General features: G+C 35.1%; 1 protein-coding gene across 1 annotated transcript; it reads right to left on the bottom strand.

The window, feature by feature from the left end:
• Positions 1-3,174: 3,174 nt before the first annotated feature.
• Positions 3,175-4,723, bottom strand: LOC124945685 (polygalacturonase-like). Its single transcript, XM_047486195.1, has 4 exons — positions 4,328-4,723; positions 3,774-4,063; positions 3,480-3,708; positions 3,175-3,396 (listed from the first exon to the last, which is right to left on the bottom strand). Exons 1-4 carry the CDS (start codon positions 4,721-4,723, stop codon positions 3,175-3,177), a joined length of 1,137 nt encoding a protein of 378 aa, XP_047342151.1.
• Positions 4,724-17,440: the final 12,717 nt, after the last annotated feature.

The following is a 17,440-nucleotide window of genomic DNA, read 5'->3' as shown; positions in this document are numbered from 1 at the left end:
ACAATTGGAGGATATGAACAGCAAATGACCCACCAATCATTAAGAATATTATTCGGATTATAAAAAATCATGATGAAAAATTCGATCCTGCTAAACAAGATACTTAATTAAACAAAACACAACATTAATTAAAATATGAGTGGTGGAAAGAAAAACGAGACACCCTCTAATATTAAAAATATCATCGGAGTGGAAAAAAATAAAATGAGTTTTTAATTTTTTTTTTATAGAGTTTTGTAAAGATAGAATTAATAATTTATTTACCATTCATTTTTTATATTAATTTTCATTAATTCAAATAATGAGTTATATATCAAAATTAAATTGCAAAATATTGTCAACAAAATCATTATAACTAAATAAAAATCTTAGTGTTAAATAATATGACATATTTGCAATAATTTAAAATTTAATATAGAAGATCGGATAATCTTGTAATTCTTTTATGATGATTTCAAATATTTATAACAATAAGTGATAAAGTGGAGGAAGTCAAACAAACCAATTAAACGGTGTCAAAAAAATGTCTACCAAATATTCTAAGCGTCCGAGGGTTGGTAAGCAACGCCAAAAATGTCATGTCAAGTAATAACTGACCATCTACATATTCAAAAAAAAACTCATATAAAAATAATGGTAAACACATGTAAGAAGGCCTCCAACTGAAATATTTGTTTCAGTGACTATTTATTGGAAAAAATAAAAAACAATTCCATATTCGATAAATTCATCTAATTTGTTAAGAATGGACGAACACGGACTAAAAAAATGATCACTAAAACAATTAGATGAGCAGCAAACGACCCACCAATCGTTAGGAATATATTATTCGGATTATAAAAATTCATAATGAAAAAATCGATCTGACTAAAAAAGATGTCGAATTAAACAAAACATAACATCATCTATAAAAGCTGAGTGGTTAAAAGAAAACGTAGCACCCTCCGATGCTAAAAATGTCATCGTATAGTTCAATAAGATAATAACTTTTTTCATTGTGTTGTTTTAAAACAGATAAATAATAAATAAATAAATTGAACTTAATTTCATAGTTTTGAAACCCGGTCCGGCTCACGCGATTGGATCGGCAAACCCAGTGAACCGGTTGTCAAACCAGGCTGGGTTGAAGAAAAAATCGGAAGTGCAATCAACCTAGTTAAACTCGGCTAACCCGTCGGTTGGACCAGAAATTCGGCAGTCCGGGTTAACCCAGCGGGTTTATCATACTTTTAAAAAAAATCAATTATTTTCTTTCTAATTTATCAATCTCTCAGTTCTCTTCTCTCCATTTTTGGTTCACAATGGATTTACCTATTTCTAGTTCCATGTGGGTAGATTAACGATTTCTAGTTTTGAATGACAAACTTTTTCATTCACCTTAAGCTCCATCTCTTACCTGAACCAGCTGATTCCGCTTTTACCAGACTATAAAAATGATTTAAAGTGGCATTGTAAGTCATAACTTAAACCATAGTTAACTAAAAATTAGATGTTGTAGTTTGATTCGAAGTCTTGTCCCTCGCATAATCCAGTTAAGTCTATTTTATTTTTATATTATAATTGCGAAATAATATTTTGAATTTTGATCTATATTTGACTATTATTGTAAAAAAAAAAAAATATAATGATTTTTTTTCTATTTTAGTATTATTTTATTATTATATGAAATTAATAATTAATTGAACTAGAATTCACCTAGTCCTTTCACCGGGGTTGATGATCCGGTTGAGTTTTAAAACTATGCTTAATTTACCCTTCCTCTTTAATATAAATGTTTTATAATTTCATTTTATTATTACCATCTAATTATCTTTCAAAGGTGGTGCACTAGTAATTAATTAAATAATTTCTCTCTTAAATAAATTCTTACAATCTAGTTCTATATTTATATAATTAGGTAACTAAGAGCTGATCTAGACCTTCCATTGATAAGATTTTTTTACAAAATGATGATTTTAATAATAAAAAAGACTTTATTTTTCAGCTAATCTATATACAGATTTGAAATATCATACAAGTTCAATGGTAACACCCAAGAATTTTCGGTATATGAATATTTATTCTCACTGTAAGTGTTTTAATTTAATTGTGATGCTATAACAGTAGAAACATATTAGATTTTTTGAGGTACAATTAACCCCATTGAAAAAATAAATAAAATGAAAGCATTTAGCCACGCTTAGAAAAATGTCCGGCCAAAATTTAGTAATTTTTCTTGCTGTTTAGTACTACTGAGACCGTTTTACTATTTTACTCTGGTTTTAATATTTATTGGCCATTTTTTTAACAATGTTGATTTTAATATAAAATATTACATGTAGTTTATTTAGGCACTCTTACTTAATTACAGCCATTTAATGGGTTAATTTCACTTAAATTCTATCTTTTATTTTATTTATTTATTTTTATTAAAATTGATTTATAATATATATTTTATTTTTAATATTAAAAATATAATATATTACTATTAAAAATATTTAATTTAATATTTTCAAATTATTTAAATTTAAATCAATTCAAATTTTATGCATTATTTTATTTAATATTATAAAATATTTTAATAAACTATTTATAACTAATTCTTCTATTCAAATAATAGTTTATCACAAATCAAATAAATCGAAAAATGATATATTAATTATTAAGTGTAAATTTGTTTAATTTTCTTTTCTTATTACTTAAATTTTTAACTAACTTTTTTTAATTATATAAATAATTTAAAATTATATAGTTAAATTATTGTTAATATATATACACAAATTAAAAAATTTTAAAAATTTAATATACTCAGTTATAATTTTTGACAAAGCAACTATAAAAGTTCTATGTAAAATAAAAAAATAAAAATAAAACAAGAGTCGCCTTTTAAGCGTCACAAAATATCGTTTTATTCAACCAGTGCATTTAGCGACACTTTATGGCGCCGGTAAATGTTATATTTTGTGAAAGGAAGAACAATTTTATTAATACAAAAGCCAACACCATAAGTTCTAAGCTCTTCCAAGAGGTTCACAGCGCCCCTAACATTTATCCAGAGACCAGGACCTCATTTATATCTTATGGACGATTATAAGAAAAGAAGATCACATTTAATTTCTATTACATAATAAGTCTTATGCTTGATGTCATATCAATTGCAATAATAATAAGAATAATAGTATAGCTCATAAAAAGCTAATTACTATTGCAGCCTGCCCCGGCAATACTAACTCCGACCACATTAGCGCACTCAGATTTCACCGCCGCCTTACTATCGCCGTGTTTCACAGTCACGCCTCTCATCTTTATTCCACTGCATGGCTTATCCTTATTGCATTTAAAAGTGACCGCCACTTTCGATGCAGATGTCCCGCGAATATCTTGATATGTCACGTCACTAACCTTTATTCCAGAACCCTTTGATCAACACACACAAAGTAATGATTAATTAGGAACTAGACACAAATCAAATATCGAAAACTCTCTATCCAATAGCATACCATGTGAGGGCAGTTCTTTTTTCCGTTGCAGTATTGTTGATCGATAATTACAGGATTTTGAACATCTACCATTTTAAGGTGTTGGAACATAACGCCTTTTACAAATCCAGTGCTAGGCTTCGCCCATGTCTTTATCCTCACCCCGTTTTGCGTTCCAGTAAACGTCGCTGTTGAAACAGTAATATTTTGTACCCCGGGTTCATTCGAAAACCGTCCCAGGCTCCCAATGCTGTCACAAGTAATAAATATTTAAGATTGTATAACATAATTGATGCTTAATGATTATTTTCCTACCTGATACCATGACCAGGCCCGCAGGTTATGTTTTGGACCCACAAGTTGGTGGAGCCGGGGCCAATGGAGACACAGTCGTCTCCAGTGCCGATATTCGCATTCATGACTCTAACATTGGAAGAATGGGAGATATGGATTCCGTCGGTGTTTGGGCTGTCCTCGATGGCTCTGATTTTGGTTCCTTGTAGCTTCACATTATTGCACTCGTGGACAACAATATGGAACATTTGACTGTCTAATGAGGTCAAACCACTCACAAGCACATTCTTCGAATTGCTGAATTGCAGTGACTGTAAATAATATAACAAAGTCCATAAGTATACTTGAAGGATCTATAATACAATTTTAGAATCGAATGTAATAGTTGAAAAAAAGCCTAAAAGTTTTTTTGGGTGGTAGGATCTAGAATGATCCATTGTAATGTATATATAGGTCATTGTCATTCCTTTGTTTGTAAGTAAGTTTTAATCCAGCATTTTCATTTTACACCTAGGAATCTTATTCAAAAGTATATTATTACAAACTTAATTTGTTAAATTCAAGATAAAATTTACCGTAACGCCAGTAGGACAGCCTCCCTTTCCGGCGTTCTTGCAAGCCCACAAGCCGGAGCCTCTGGCGTCAAGAGTGCCGCCAATGATTGAAACTCTGTTTGTTCTATGAAACATTATCCAATTCTGTTTTTTAGAAAGCTTAAAATAATTTGTTGGTGCCACGAGAGTTCCATAAATTCGGAATGTGATAGCACTTGACTTGCATTGAGCTCCTGAGAATGTAATAAGGGAACCGATCAAGTATCTCCCTTTAGGCACATTGATCGTGGATAATCCTGGTGAACTGCAAGCCGACTCCCATGCTTTGAGGAAAGCCTTTGAGGAGTCGGTTCTACCGTCGCTATTGGCTCCAAGCTTTACCACATTGATTTGGATTGAAGAGACGGATATTGCCATGGAGACAATAATAGAGAAACAAATCAAGAGTTGATGATACATTTTTCAATAGATAGATAGATAGAAGTAAATAGAATGTGATTTTAAGGGATTGCATGGCTTATGCTATTTATAGGGAGCACCCCTTATCCTTATTAACTACAACCAGACCACTAATTAATAAAAAAAAAAAATACTTAATCTTAATATATAAATGTTTTTCTTTTGTTATAAAATACAATATTTTAATTTTCAAGAAAATGTTACTCTTTTTCAGTGATTCATTGTATTTGGAAAATCATAGTTATCTAAAAGGAAATCAATACAATCAAAGTAATAAAATTAGATTAGTTTTCATAACTTAATTAATGAAAATATAATAGTAATATTATGGTGTCGGTCTTGTCCTTCTTTATGTCATTATAATTGATAACATTATGAATTTGTTTGATAATTTTTTAATTAATTTATGATAATTGTGATAAAATATAAGTTTAGATATTCAAATAGACTTTACATCTTGTAATTTCTTTATATATTTTGGTGATCTACTAAGAAATTATCTATCAATTGCTTATATATTTTCACATAGCTTTTGTTTTGAACACAAATTACAAAAATAAAAATCGCTTCTCTACACTTTAATGCGTATACATTCTTTATTGACATAATTTTTTCAGATTTCTTTTATTTTTGTAATCTAACATGGCCTTCTAAAAATATATTTTGTATTTTTTTATAATATTTTTTATTAATTCAAATAAGAAATTACATATTAAAAATTAAATTGTACAATAATGTTAACAAAATCAAATTAACTAAATAAAAATCTAGATGTTAAATAATATAGCATATTTACAGTAATTAAAATTATAATATAAAAATTTGAATAATCTTGTAATTATTTAAGGATAACTCCAAATATTCGTAAAGAATAGAACAAATCGAAACCATTCAAACGGTGTTGGAAAAAAAATTAAACTAAATATTTTGAGCGGCAGTAAAAATTATTAATTCAACGCAGGAAAAGGTTTTACCAAGTGATAACAGACTATCTATATATGGTCAAAGAAGTGAGAAACTCAAAAAATTAATGGGAGAATACCTGTAAAAGGGCCTCAAACTAAAATATCCGTTTTATTGACTTTTTCAAGAAAAAAAAATTATAGATACGGTAACTTCATCTCTTTTGTTGCTAAGAAGAAGACATACACAAACTCGAGAAATGATCATCAAAACAATTGGAGTGTATGAGGGGCAAACGACCCACCAACCGTTAAAAATATTATTCGAATTATAAAAAAATTAGGATAAAAAATTCGATCTGGATAAATAAGATATCGAATCGAACAAAACACAATATCAATTAAATTACTAAAAATGTCATCGAAGGAAAAAATTCAATTTTTTTATAGAATTTTTGTTGAGATAGAATTCATAATTTATTTACTTAATTTACCCTTCATTTTTTTATTAATTTTTATTAATTCAAATAAGAAGTTATATATATAATTAATTAAATTGCAATATAATGTCAACAAAATTATAAAAACTAAATAAAAATCTTGGTGTTAAATAATATGACATATTTTCAATAATTAAAATTTTAATAAAAAAGATCGGGTGATTTTGTAATTTTTTTATGATTTCATAGATATGTAACAATAAGTGATAAAGTGGAGCAAGTCAAACAAATCTATTAAACGGTGTCAAGAAAATTTCTACAAAATATTATGAGCTGCAATGAAATTGTCTTTGACCGAGAGTTGGTGAGTAACGCCGAAAAAGTTATGTCAAGTAATAACTGACCATATACATATTGTTGAGTTATGGAGCCTACACTTATAATAAATTCTACATTGTTAATTAGAGTTTATTGGGTTTTCTTTTTTTGGTTTTGGGCTTGGGCCTGACCAAAGTTGTTTAGGTTTATTACCTAAATGTTTACCCTATAAATATGTGATTATTAAGAGTTTACATTGGTTAGATAGAATTCTAGAGAGATAAAGTGTGAGGCAAAAACTCTGTATTCCTTCTTCTTCTTCATAGTAAATCTGGTGGTGGCTGAAGTGGATGTAGCTCAATTTGAATAAACCATTATAAATCTGTGTGTTCTTGTGTTCTTCTTTCTTGTGTTTTTACAAAATTGTTTTCAAGCTGGTAGGATTTGGGAGATACAAATCCTAACAACTGGTATTAGAGCAGCTGGTCTAGATCTGAGCATTGGAAACAATGGCAAGTGAGAACTGTATAGGATATGGAATTGGAAGATTTGATGGGACAGATTATGCCTTCTGGAGAATGCAGATTGAAGATTATCTCTATGGAAAGAAGCTTCATGTTCCTTTAAGTGAGAAACCAGAGAAGATGGATGAAGCTGAATGGAAACTCCTTGATGGACAGGTTTTGGGAGTTGTCCGATTGACGCTAGCCAAGACAGTTGCTCACAATGTAGCAAAGGAGAAGACCACCATGGGTCTGATGAAAGCTCTCTTTCTGATATGTATGAGAAACCATCTGCTAACAACAATGTACACTTAATGAAAAGACTCTTTTACTTAAGAATGGTTGATGGTACTTCTGTCACTACTCATTTGAATGAATTCAATACAATTGTGAATCAATTGCTATCTGTTGAGATTGATTTTGGGGATGAAGTTAGTGCCCTGATTTTGTTAGCATCTCTACCAAATAGCTGGGAACCTATGAGGGCAGCAATTAGTAATTCAGTTGGAAATGCTAAACTGAAATTTGTTAAAGTTAGAGATCGTATTCTTGCTGAAGAGGTTCGTAAAATTGATTCTGGTGAAACATTCAAAGGTGCTCTGAATGTGGAAAACAGGGGAAGAGGTAATGATAGAAATTTCAACCGAAGTAAGAGTAGATCTATGTCAAGGAGCAGGAGGAGTCAGTCCAAGTCTGGGAGGACATTTGAGTGCTGGAATTGTGGTAAACAGGGTCATCTGAAGAGGAACTGCAAAGCACCGAAGAAAAACGGTGATGATAAAAATGATGCAGCCAACGTTGTTACAGAATCTGTCACTGATGCGTTACTTCTGTCTGTTGATAGCCCGATAGATTCATGGGTTTTGGACTCAGGAGCGTCTTTCCACACCAGTACTCACAATGAATTAATGGAGAATTATGTGGCTGGAAACTGTGGGAAAGTTTATCTCGCAGATGGTGAGCCACTGGATATTGTTGGCATTGGTGACATCAAATTGAAGATGGCAAATGGTTCTGTTTGGAAGATTAATAAGGTGAGACACATTCCAGGTTTAATGCGCAATTTGATCTCTGTTACACAACTTGATGAAGAAGTTCACAATTTCAGTTGTGGAAATGGTGCATGGAAGGTGACTAAAGGAGCAATTGTTGTTGCTCGAGGTCACAAAACTGGAACGTTATACACGACTTCAACTTGCAGAGAAACAGTTGCTGCTGTAGTTGATGACTCGAAGAACAGTGAGTTGTGGCATTGCAGGTTGGGTCATATGAGTGAAAAAGGGATGAAAATTCTTTTGAAGAATGGACAGATTCCAGAACTGAAGTCTGTTGAGCATCAGTTATGCGAAAACTGCATTCTTGGAAAACAAAAACGGGTGAGTTTCTTAAAAACTGGGAAGGAGCTCAAGAAAGAAAGACTAGATTTGGTACACACTGATGTGTGGGGACCTGCACCTGTTACTTCTATTGGCGGATCATACTACTATGTGACTTTTATAGATGATTCAACAAGAAAAGTATGAGTTTACTTTATGAAGCACAAGTCTGAAGTATTTGCTATTTTCAAGAAGTGGAAGACTTTAGTTGAAAATGAAACAAATCAGAAAGTTAAGTGCTTGAGATCCGACAACGGAGGTGAATATATCAATTCAGATTTCAAAGAGTATTGTGCTGAGAATGGGATCAGTATGGTGAAGACTGTTCCCCAAACGCCTCAAGAGAATGGAGTAGCTGAAAGAATGAATCGAACATTGAACGAGCGTGCTAGAAGAATGAGATTGCATGCAGAGCTGCCTAAAACCTTCTGGGCAGAAGCTATTAATACTGTTGCCTATTTGATAAACAGGGGACCCTCTGTTTCTCTTGAATTCAGAATTCCTGAAGAAGCTTGGAGCAATAAAAAGGTAAACCTTTCTTATTTGAAAGTGTTTGGTTGTTTATCATATGTTCATATTAATGAATGTGATAGGAGCAAGCTTGATCCAAAGTCTAATAAATGTTTTTTCATTGGTTATGGTGATATCGAGTTTGGTTATCGTTTCTGAGATAATCAAAATCGGAAGATCATTCGTAGTAGAAATGTTATCTTCAATGAACAGGTTCTCTACAAAGATTGTGTTGGGAAGACATCAGGGGGTGATTCCAAGTTGAAAGAGACTGGTATAGTCGATTTAAGAGATTTTTCAGCTGAATATATACCGACTGTCGAAGAAGAACAATGTGTTGTTGAAGATGAAATCGTTGAGAACGTGGCTCCAGAGGTAAATCAGCAAACACCAGTTATACAGTTGAGAAGATCGTTAAGAAATCGAAAACCAGTTGAGAGGTGGTCTCCATCTCTGAACTATATCTTGTTGACAGATAGAGGTGAACCTGAATGCTATGAGGAAGCAAAACAGTGTGATGAATTAGTTAAGTGGGAGTCTATAATGAAGGATTTGGGTGCTGCAAAACAAATCCTTGGGATGAGAATTTTCAGGGATGAAGAAGTTCCCAAGCTTTCACAAGAAAAATATGTGAAAAAAGTTCTTAGTAGGTTCAACTTGTATGATGCAAAACCAGTTACTACCCCCTTAGCTAGTCACTTCAGACTATCTAAAGATCAGTCGCCTTCAACAGAGGAGGAGAAAAATTACATGGCAACCGTTCTGTATGCCTCTGCCATTGGTTGTATTATGTATGCGATGGTTTGCACAAGACCAGACATAGCACATGCAGTGGGAGTTGTTAGCAGATTCATGAGCAACCCGGGTAGACAACATTGGGAAGTAGTAAAGTGGATACTACGATACTTAAGAGGAAGTACGGGTCTCTCTTTGTGTTTTCGAAAGTCTAATATGGGTTTACAAGGATATGTTGATGCTGACAATGGTGGTGATGTTGATAGTAGGAAGAGCACAACAGGGTACATTTATACTCTGGGAGGTACTGCAATCAGTTGGGTTTCAAAATTGCAGAAGATTGTTGCTCTTTCTAGTTGTGAGGCAGAGTATGTTGTTGTGACAGAAGCTACTAAGGAGATGATGTGGTTACAACCTTTTTTGCGAGAATTGGGTCAAGACTACGAGGGAAGTGTGTTGCGATGCGACAGTCAGAGTGCCATTCATTTGGCAATGAATCCTGTTTATCATGGCAGGACGAAGCATATACAGGTTCGTTATCATTTCATCCGGTCAGCTTTAGAAGATGGAGTATTAGCTCTTAAGAAGATTCTCGGGAGTGAGAATCCAGCTGATATGTTGACGAAAACTGTGACAAATGAGAAACTGAAGTTGTGTGCAACTTCAGTTGGTCTTCTTCGTTAAGAAACCGAATGGAAAGCCACTACCGATCGAGAGATGATGAAGTTAGTCTCCAAGTGGGAGATTGTTGAGTTATGGAGCCTACACTTATAATAAACTCTACATTGTTAATTAGAGTTTATTGGGTTTTCTTTTTTTGGTTTTGGGCTTGGGCCTGACCAAAGTTATTTAGGTTTATTACCTGAATGTTTACCCTATAAATATGTGATTATTAAGAGTTTACATTGGTTAGATAGAATTCTAGAGAGATAAAGTGTGAGGCAAAAACTTTGTATTCTTTCTTCTTCTTCATAGTAAATCTGGTGGTGGCTGAAGTGGATGTAGCTCAATTTGAATGAATCACTATAAATCTGTGTGTTCTTGTGTTCTTCTTTCTTGTGTTTTTACAAAATTGTTTTCAAGCTGGTAGGATTTGGGAGATACAAATCCTAACACATATATGTTAAAAAAAATAAGAAATTCATAAAAAAAATAATGAGAGGCACATATAGGGATTGCAATTTGAAACCGCCCCGTGAAAACCGAACCGAATTGCCCCGTTTGGGATGGTTTTTCCCCGAAACCGAACAAGGATGGGGCGGGGATGGTATTTGTGTCCCCCGCCCCGACCCGCCCCGATTTCACCCCGTTTTCACCCCGATTATGCCTCAAATTCCATAAACATAATTAAATATATTAAATCATCAATATATTTATTTATTTACTATATTTTATAAGAGTATTAAAATTATTTCTTTATAATAATATAAAATTTTAATATATTACAATATATATTATATTAAAAAATTGGTTTATATAATTTTATTGTATAATATATATATTTTTTTAAATAAAATTTATTAACGGTGCCCCGCGGGATTCCCCGAAATCGAAAAAAATCGAATAGGGCGGGGATGGTATTAAAAAATCCCCGAAATTAAAACGGGGCGGGGATGGTAATTGTATTCTCCGCCCCGAACCGCCCCATTGCCATCCCTAGGCACATATATGTAAGAAGGCATCAAACTGAAAGATATGTTTCAGTAACTCTTTTTTGGAAAAATAAAAAACAATTTAACATCCGATAAATTTATCTCATTCGTTCCTAAGAAGGGAACGGACATGGACTCTGTTAGGATCGGGGACGCCCTTGGAGGACCGGGGTATGTTTTTCCGGTTTCTAGTAAGGGTGGTCGCTTACAACAACACACAACTTGGTGATAGTCCGGTTAGAGACTAAAACCTTTCTCAGCACTGCACAACTTGTCACAGACTCTTGAACCGGTGTTCAAGGGCGGAAGTGTCTGTTTCAGGTTGAAGCAACGTTTGCGACTTTAGATGATGTTTAAGAAGGAGGATGTTTAACGAAAGTGAGTGACCAGTTTTGGAAGTATGATTGGTTTGCGGTTTACGGTAAGACAGCGGGAAATGAAAGCGAAATGAAAGAACACAAGACAAGGAAAGTTGTTTATGGATGTTCGGAGCAAACCCTCCTACGTCACCCCTTCTTCTCAGGTTATGAGAAGGATCTCCACTAACTCTTTAGAGTTACAGTTTACACTTCCGGTCGAGCCCAACTTCGCTACTCGCCGGTTACACCAAACTCACATCTTTGATGTAATACAACAACTCAACACAATATCACACAAATCACTTCCGGTTTTAGGCAAACCGACTTTAGAATATAGAACTTTATCTCTCTAGAATTTAATGCTTTATGACTTTTTGAATTTATGATGCTCACAACTACAAGTCCCGAACTGCATTGAATGAAGACGATCCATCTTCCTTTTATAGCTGAAAGTAGCTAACGACTACTTTCTTCTCTCTCTTCTGGATTGGTTGATCGTCATCACGCCTGTTTGCAGAAGGGTTGCTTGCACGCTTCAACTTCCTCAACACCTGGCATTCATGCAGGTGACTCTGAACAGATGGTGACATAGCCGGTTTTCAGATTGATACACGTGTTGAACATCCGCTTCCGGTCGTCAGCATCGGATCACCAAGGCATCATTGCTTTCCTCCCATGCTTCTGATCGGATCTGATCTTCTTTTATTCTTTCGAGACACGTTTCTTCCGTCATAGTACGTCACTCTTGAGATTTGAATCTTCTGACTCTTAATCTGTACTTTCCGGTTTCTGTGTCTTTGTGCATTATGATCCGGTTGGAGTGTAATCTTTTGTTCTTCGTTAACCGGTTGCTTGAGATAGAGATGCCGGTTCCTGTGATCCTTCGGCTTGATCACTTTAAGCCGGTTTCTTTGAAGTGGTAGCGACCAGTTCTTGACACCAGATTTCCGGTTCTGGTTTGTTTAGTACCTGCACATGAAGTTTAACTTCTGTTTAGTTTGTCTGGCCGGTTCCAAAAATTAATCTACTTAATTTTTCTATCAATTTCTCCCTTTTTGATTATTTAGAATAAATATTCAAAAATTGTAGTGTATGGCCGGTTTTAAGAAAATTAACTTACTTAATTTTTCTATCAATTTCTCCCTTTTTGATTATTTAGAATAAATATTCAAAAATTCGACATCATAAAACAGATTTTCCCAGAATCTCGCAGAGAATCTGGTACTTGTGAGAAAGTTGACTCTTAGCACCCCAGGGTTTAACCGGGATGTCAGATCCAGAGAAACGGCGACACATTTCTTCCATTGTCACCGGAGAGTAGGTTAGATCGGTTACCCCTTCATTGGGTAAACCGCAGTAGACAGCGAAATCCGTTTCGCTGAAGAGGAATTTTTGGCCGTAAACCTGTGCAACGAGTATATCTCGGTGCACTTCTTTCACGGTTTCGAACAGTTCTTCGACTACAAGGTAGTCGATGATGAACCTGTTCTCAAGGAAACTCCTTAGCCCACTCCTTTCGATGGCTAAGAACATTTCCCTGACTTCATGATCCTCATACTGGTAGATTGATTCAAAATCTGCCAGTAGGATCTTCTTGGCTAGAGGGTTGGAGTTCATGTTTGTTTGTGAGAGAGAAAGATGATTTTATCTCAAGAGTTATGCTTGTGAATAGTGAGCTTGTGATGTTTTGACAAAGATTAAGCATGGTTTATATAGCCCGTGGATTCGGCTTGGTAATTAATGAAGTTAAGCATGCCTGATGATGTCATCGCCTATTAAATAGACTTAACTTGTTGAAGTAACTAATGGTTATTTCCAAGGTAAATCTAATAATTACTAGGATAGCAATGATGAATAATATCTATTGACAAGATGTAAGTCTCCCTCTCTTGATGATGGACACATGTCGTCATCTCGATTGAGGTAGACTTGTTTTTAATTAATCACAGGCTTCATTTTTCAAAATATGCACGAAAACTCGGTCAGTCATTTCATGTTAACCGGAAGAGTTCATTTCATCAGATCAGAGTGCATATGTACTTAGCGGTTTTCCATGACCGGTTTTAGTAGGATATTTCCGTTTTATGAAGAAAAGTTGATTAATATCAACAGTTGTTCAACTTTGGATTTGTTTTATCCACTTCAACCTGGTTATTTCAACCATTTAGTAAACATACATTTGATTTGAAATAATGAGATAATCGGGTATAACTGGAGACTTCCTCCCGGTTAGCATGTTTGATTTTATTAATGGCCTATTTGAATATGGTTTGAGAAGCTTTAGCTTCTCCCTGAACACATATCCCGGTTTTGTATATAAGCATGCATCATGATTATATCAATTGATTAAGATTAGTAAGGCCCAAAATATTTCGAAAATGTGAAAACTTAGCTTCCTGTAGCGGTTTCGTGAAGATGTCCGCTACTTGTTGCTCGGTCGACACATATTCTAGCCGGATGTGTTTCTCCTGAACATGCTCCCGGATGAAATGATGTCGAATGTCGATATGCTTCGTTCTTGAGTGCAATACCGGATTATATGTGATTGCTATGGCGCTGGTGTTGTCACAGAAGATTGGAGACTCCTTTGCTTCTATTCCGAAGTCCCTGAGTTGCTGTTGAATCCAGAGGAGTTGTGCACAGCAGCTTCCAGCCGCTAAGTACTCCGCCTCTGCGGTTGACGTTGCAACGGACGTTTGTTTCTTGCTGCTCCAGGTAACTAGCCGGTCACCCAGAAACTAACAGGTTCCGCTTGTACTCTTTCGGTCGATTTTGCATCCCGCGTAATCGGCATCGGAGTAGCTTATTAGATTGAAGCTCGAGTCTTTTGGATACCAGAGTCCCACTTCTTGAGTTCCCTTCAGATATTTCAAGATTCTCTTAGCCGCAGTATAATGAGATTGCTTTGGATTTGCTTGGAACCTTCCGCACACTCCAACCGCAAACAGGATATCAGGTCGGCTTGCCGTGAGATATAACAGCGATCCGATCATTCCTCGATATGCTGTGACGTCAACGACTTGACCATCATCATCTTTGTCCAGCTTCACGGAAGGACTCATTGGCGTAGCCGCTTCGGCACATGTATCCATCCCAAATCTCTTCAGCAGTTCGGCTGTATACTTCGGTTGGCTTATAAAAATTCCGGCTTCCATCTGCTTAACCTGAAGTCCTAGAAAGAAACTCATTTCCCCCATCATACTCATTTGAAATCTATCAGTCATCATTTTCGAAAATTTGTCACATAGCTTTGGATCGGTTGACCCGAATATGATGTCATCAACATAAATTTGAACAAGTAAAATTTGCTCCTTTCTTTCAAATTTAAAGAGAGTTTTATCTACTGAACCGATTGTAAATTTGTGATCAAATAGAAATTGAGTCAAAGTATCGTACCAAGCTCTTGGAGCTTGTTTCAAACCGTAAAGGGCCTTATTCAGCCGGTAAACGTGATTTTCATGTTCTGGATTTTTAAAACCTGGAGGTTGATTAACATACACCTCTTCATTTACTTTACCATTTAGAAAAGCGCTTTTTACATCCATTTGATAAACTTTAAACTTTTTGAAAGCTGCATATGCTAAAAATATTCTAATGGCTTCAAGTCTGGCTACAGGGGCAAATGATTCTTCAAAATCAATGCCTTCTTCCTGCTTATAGCCTTGAGCCACTAACCGGGCTTTGTTCCTCGTAACTAAACCGTCTTCATTGAGTTTATTTCTGAATACCCATCGCGTGCCTATAACCGGTTTATTTTTCGGTCTAGGAACTAGGTACCAGACTTTATTTCTCTCAAACTCGTTTAATTCCTCTTGCATTGCCAAGATCCAATCTGGATCTGACAGTGCTTCATCCACCTTTTTCGGCTCAATTTGTGATATGAAAGCAGAGTTTCCATAGTGATCCAAATTTTGTTGCCTAGTTCGGACGGGTGAGGATATGTTACCTATTACTAGTTCAAGAGGATGATTTTTGTTCCTTCTGAGGTTAATCCGAGACGTGTCTACCAAGCTTTCGGCTGGCTGATCAAGGTTAGACTGATCGGTAGGTTGAACTGAGTCAGACCGACCGATTTCTTCAGTAGAAACTGAAGCGTCAACTTTCTGCGGTAAAGCAGCTTGATCAGGTTGAATTTCAACATCAACCGCTTGGTCCTTGACAAAGCGTCTAAAAACCGGAACCTCGTCTTCATCATCAGAATAGATATTGAAATTTTCCATTCTGTTGTGAAGGTCGAAGGGTAATGCAGTGTTTCGCTCAACCGATTCATCGAAAACAACGTGTGCGGTTTCTTCAACTGTTAAAGTCCTAGTATTGTATACTCAGTATGCTTTACTCACAGCTGAATATCCCAACATTATTCCCTCATCGGATTTAGCATCAAAAGCGGTCAAGTACTTCTTGCCGTTATTATGAACAAAGCATTTACTACAGAAAATTCGAAAATACCGTACATTTGGAATTTTATCAAAATAAATTTCAAAAGGAGTTTTCGAAAACCGTTTAGTCACTAGAGATCGATTTTGTGTATAACAAGCGGTGTTGATAGCTTCAGCCCAAAACTTTTGAGCGATACCCGAATCGGCTATCATTGACCTTGCGGCTTCCTTGAGAGTTCGGTTTCTTCTCTCAGCCAGGCCGTTTTGTTGAGGAGTTCTGGCACTAGACAACTCGTGCCTAATACCGGAATCGTCAAGAAAAGTAGTTAAATTACTGTTAATAAATTCAGTTCCTCTATCACTTCTAATTTTGTTTACTCGAATAGATTTTTCATTCTGTATTCTCAAAATCAGTTTAATCAAGTTTGAAGTTGCTTGATTTTTAGAAGCTAGGAAAGTAACCCAAGTAAATTTCGAGTAATCATCAATAACTACCATAGTATAATGCATGCCTCCTAAACTAGTTACTCTAACCGGACCGAACAGGTCCATGTGCAACAGTTCTAAACATCTTTCAGATTGATAATTTCCTTTACTTTTAAAAGATGATTTCACTTGTTTTCCCATTTGACATGCAGCACATACTTTATCTTTTGAAAATTTAACATTTGGAAAACCGTGAACCAGTTCCTTGGAACAAATAAAGTTAATCGTTTTGAAGTTCAAGTGATTTAATCGTTTATGCCAAAGCCAATTTGGATCATTTCCGGCTATCATACACACAGGTTTTTCGAAATCAGTTTTCCAGTTTACTTTGTAGATGTTTCCTATCCGGTTACCGATTAACAAGGTTTCATCATTTTGATTTTTGACTAAGCATGAGTTTTTATGAAATTCAACCTTATAGCCCACATCACACATTTGGCTTATGCTCAATAAATTAAAGCTTAGTTTTTCTACTAATAACACATTATTTATGGATAGTTCACCATGGACAATCTTACCCTTGCCCACGGTTTTACCTTTTGAGTTATCCCCGAATGTGATGAATGCTCCGGTTTCGTACTTGATGTCGGTCAGTAGTTCCTTGTTTCCGGTCATGTGCCTTGAGCATCCACTGTCCAAGTACCATTCAGAATTCCTCAACCGATTGCTCCTCCTAACCTGCAGCAAACAATTATTTACAACTTTTTGGTACCCACATTTAGTTGGGTCCATGGTTGATTAGTCCCTTTGGGATCCAGACTTGAATTAGTCGGATCACTTTCCCGGTTGCGGTTTTGATAATATTTGGCTTAACTTCTTGGTCGTTGCTCAAGAATGCCTTATGTGGTGATGGACTTCTTTGATGTCGGTTTTTATCATTTTTATTTTTGTTTGGTTTCCGGTTGGCTTTCTTTCTCTCAGGATGAAGCCATTTTTCAGATTCGTTGGGACCTACATATTTAAGCGTTTCTTCCGGTTTTAGGTCTTTTTCGGTTTGTGAGCTTTTGACAAATTT

Source organism: Impatiens glandulifera, chromosome 1, assembly GCF_907164915.1.
Source record: "Impatiens glandulifera chromosome 1, dImpGla2.1, whole genome shotgun sequence".
NCBI lineage: Eukaryota > Viridiplantae > Streptophyta > Magnoliopsida > Ericales > Balsaminaceae > Impatiens > Impatiens glandulifera.
The sequence above is the reverse complement of the archived record's forward strand: the minus strand, read 5'-3'. Positions and strand labels throughout refer to the sequence as shown.

What these genes read in the sequence shown, in the direction of transcription:
- LOC124945685 (XM_047486195.1), bottom strand. Translation starts at nt 4,723, where the DNA reads ATGGCAATATCCGTCTCTTCAATCCAAATCAATGTGGTAAAGCTTGGA. An exon ending in GCTGTCCTACTGGCGTTACG is followed by an intron (nt 4,064 to 4,327) that starts GTAAATTTTATC and finishes TATTATTTACAG; the next exon opens with TCACTGCAATTCAGCAATTC. An exon ending in AAAAGAACTGCCCTCACATG is followed by an intron (nt 3,397 to 3,479) that starts GTATGCTATTGG and finishes TGTTGATCAAAG; the next exon opens with GGTTCTGGAATAAAGGTTAG.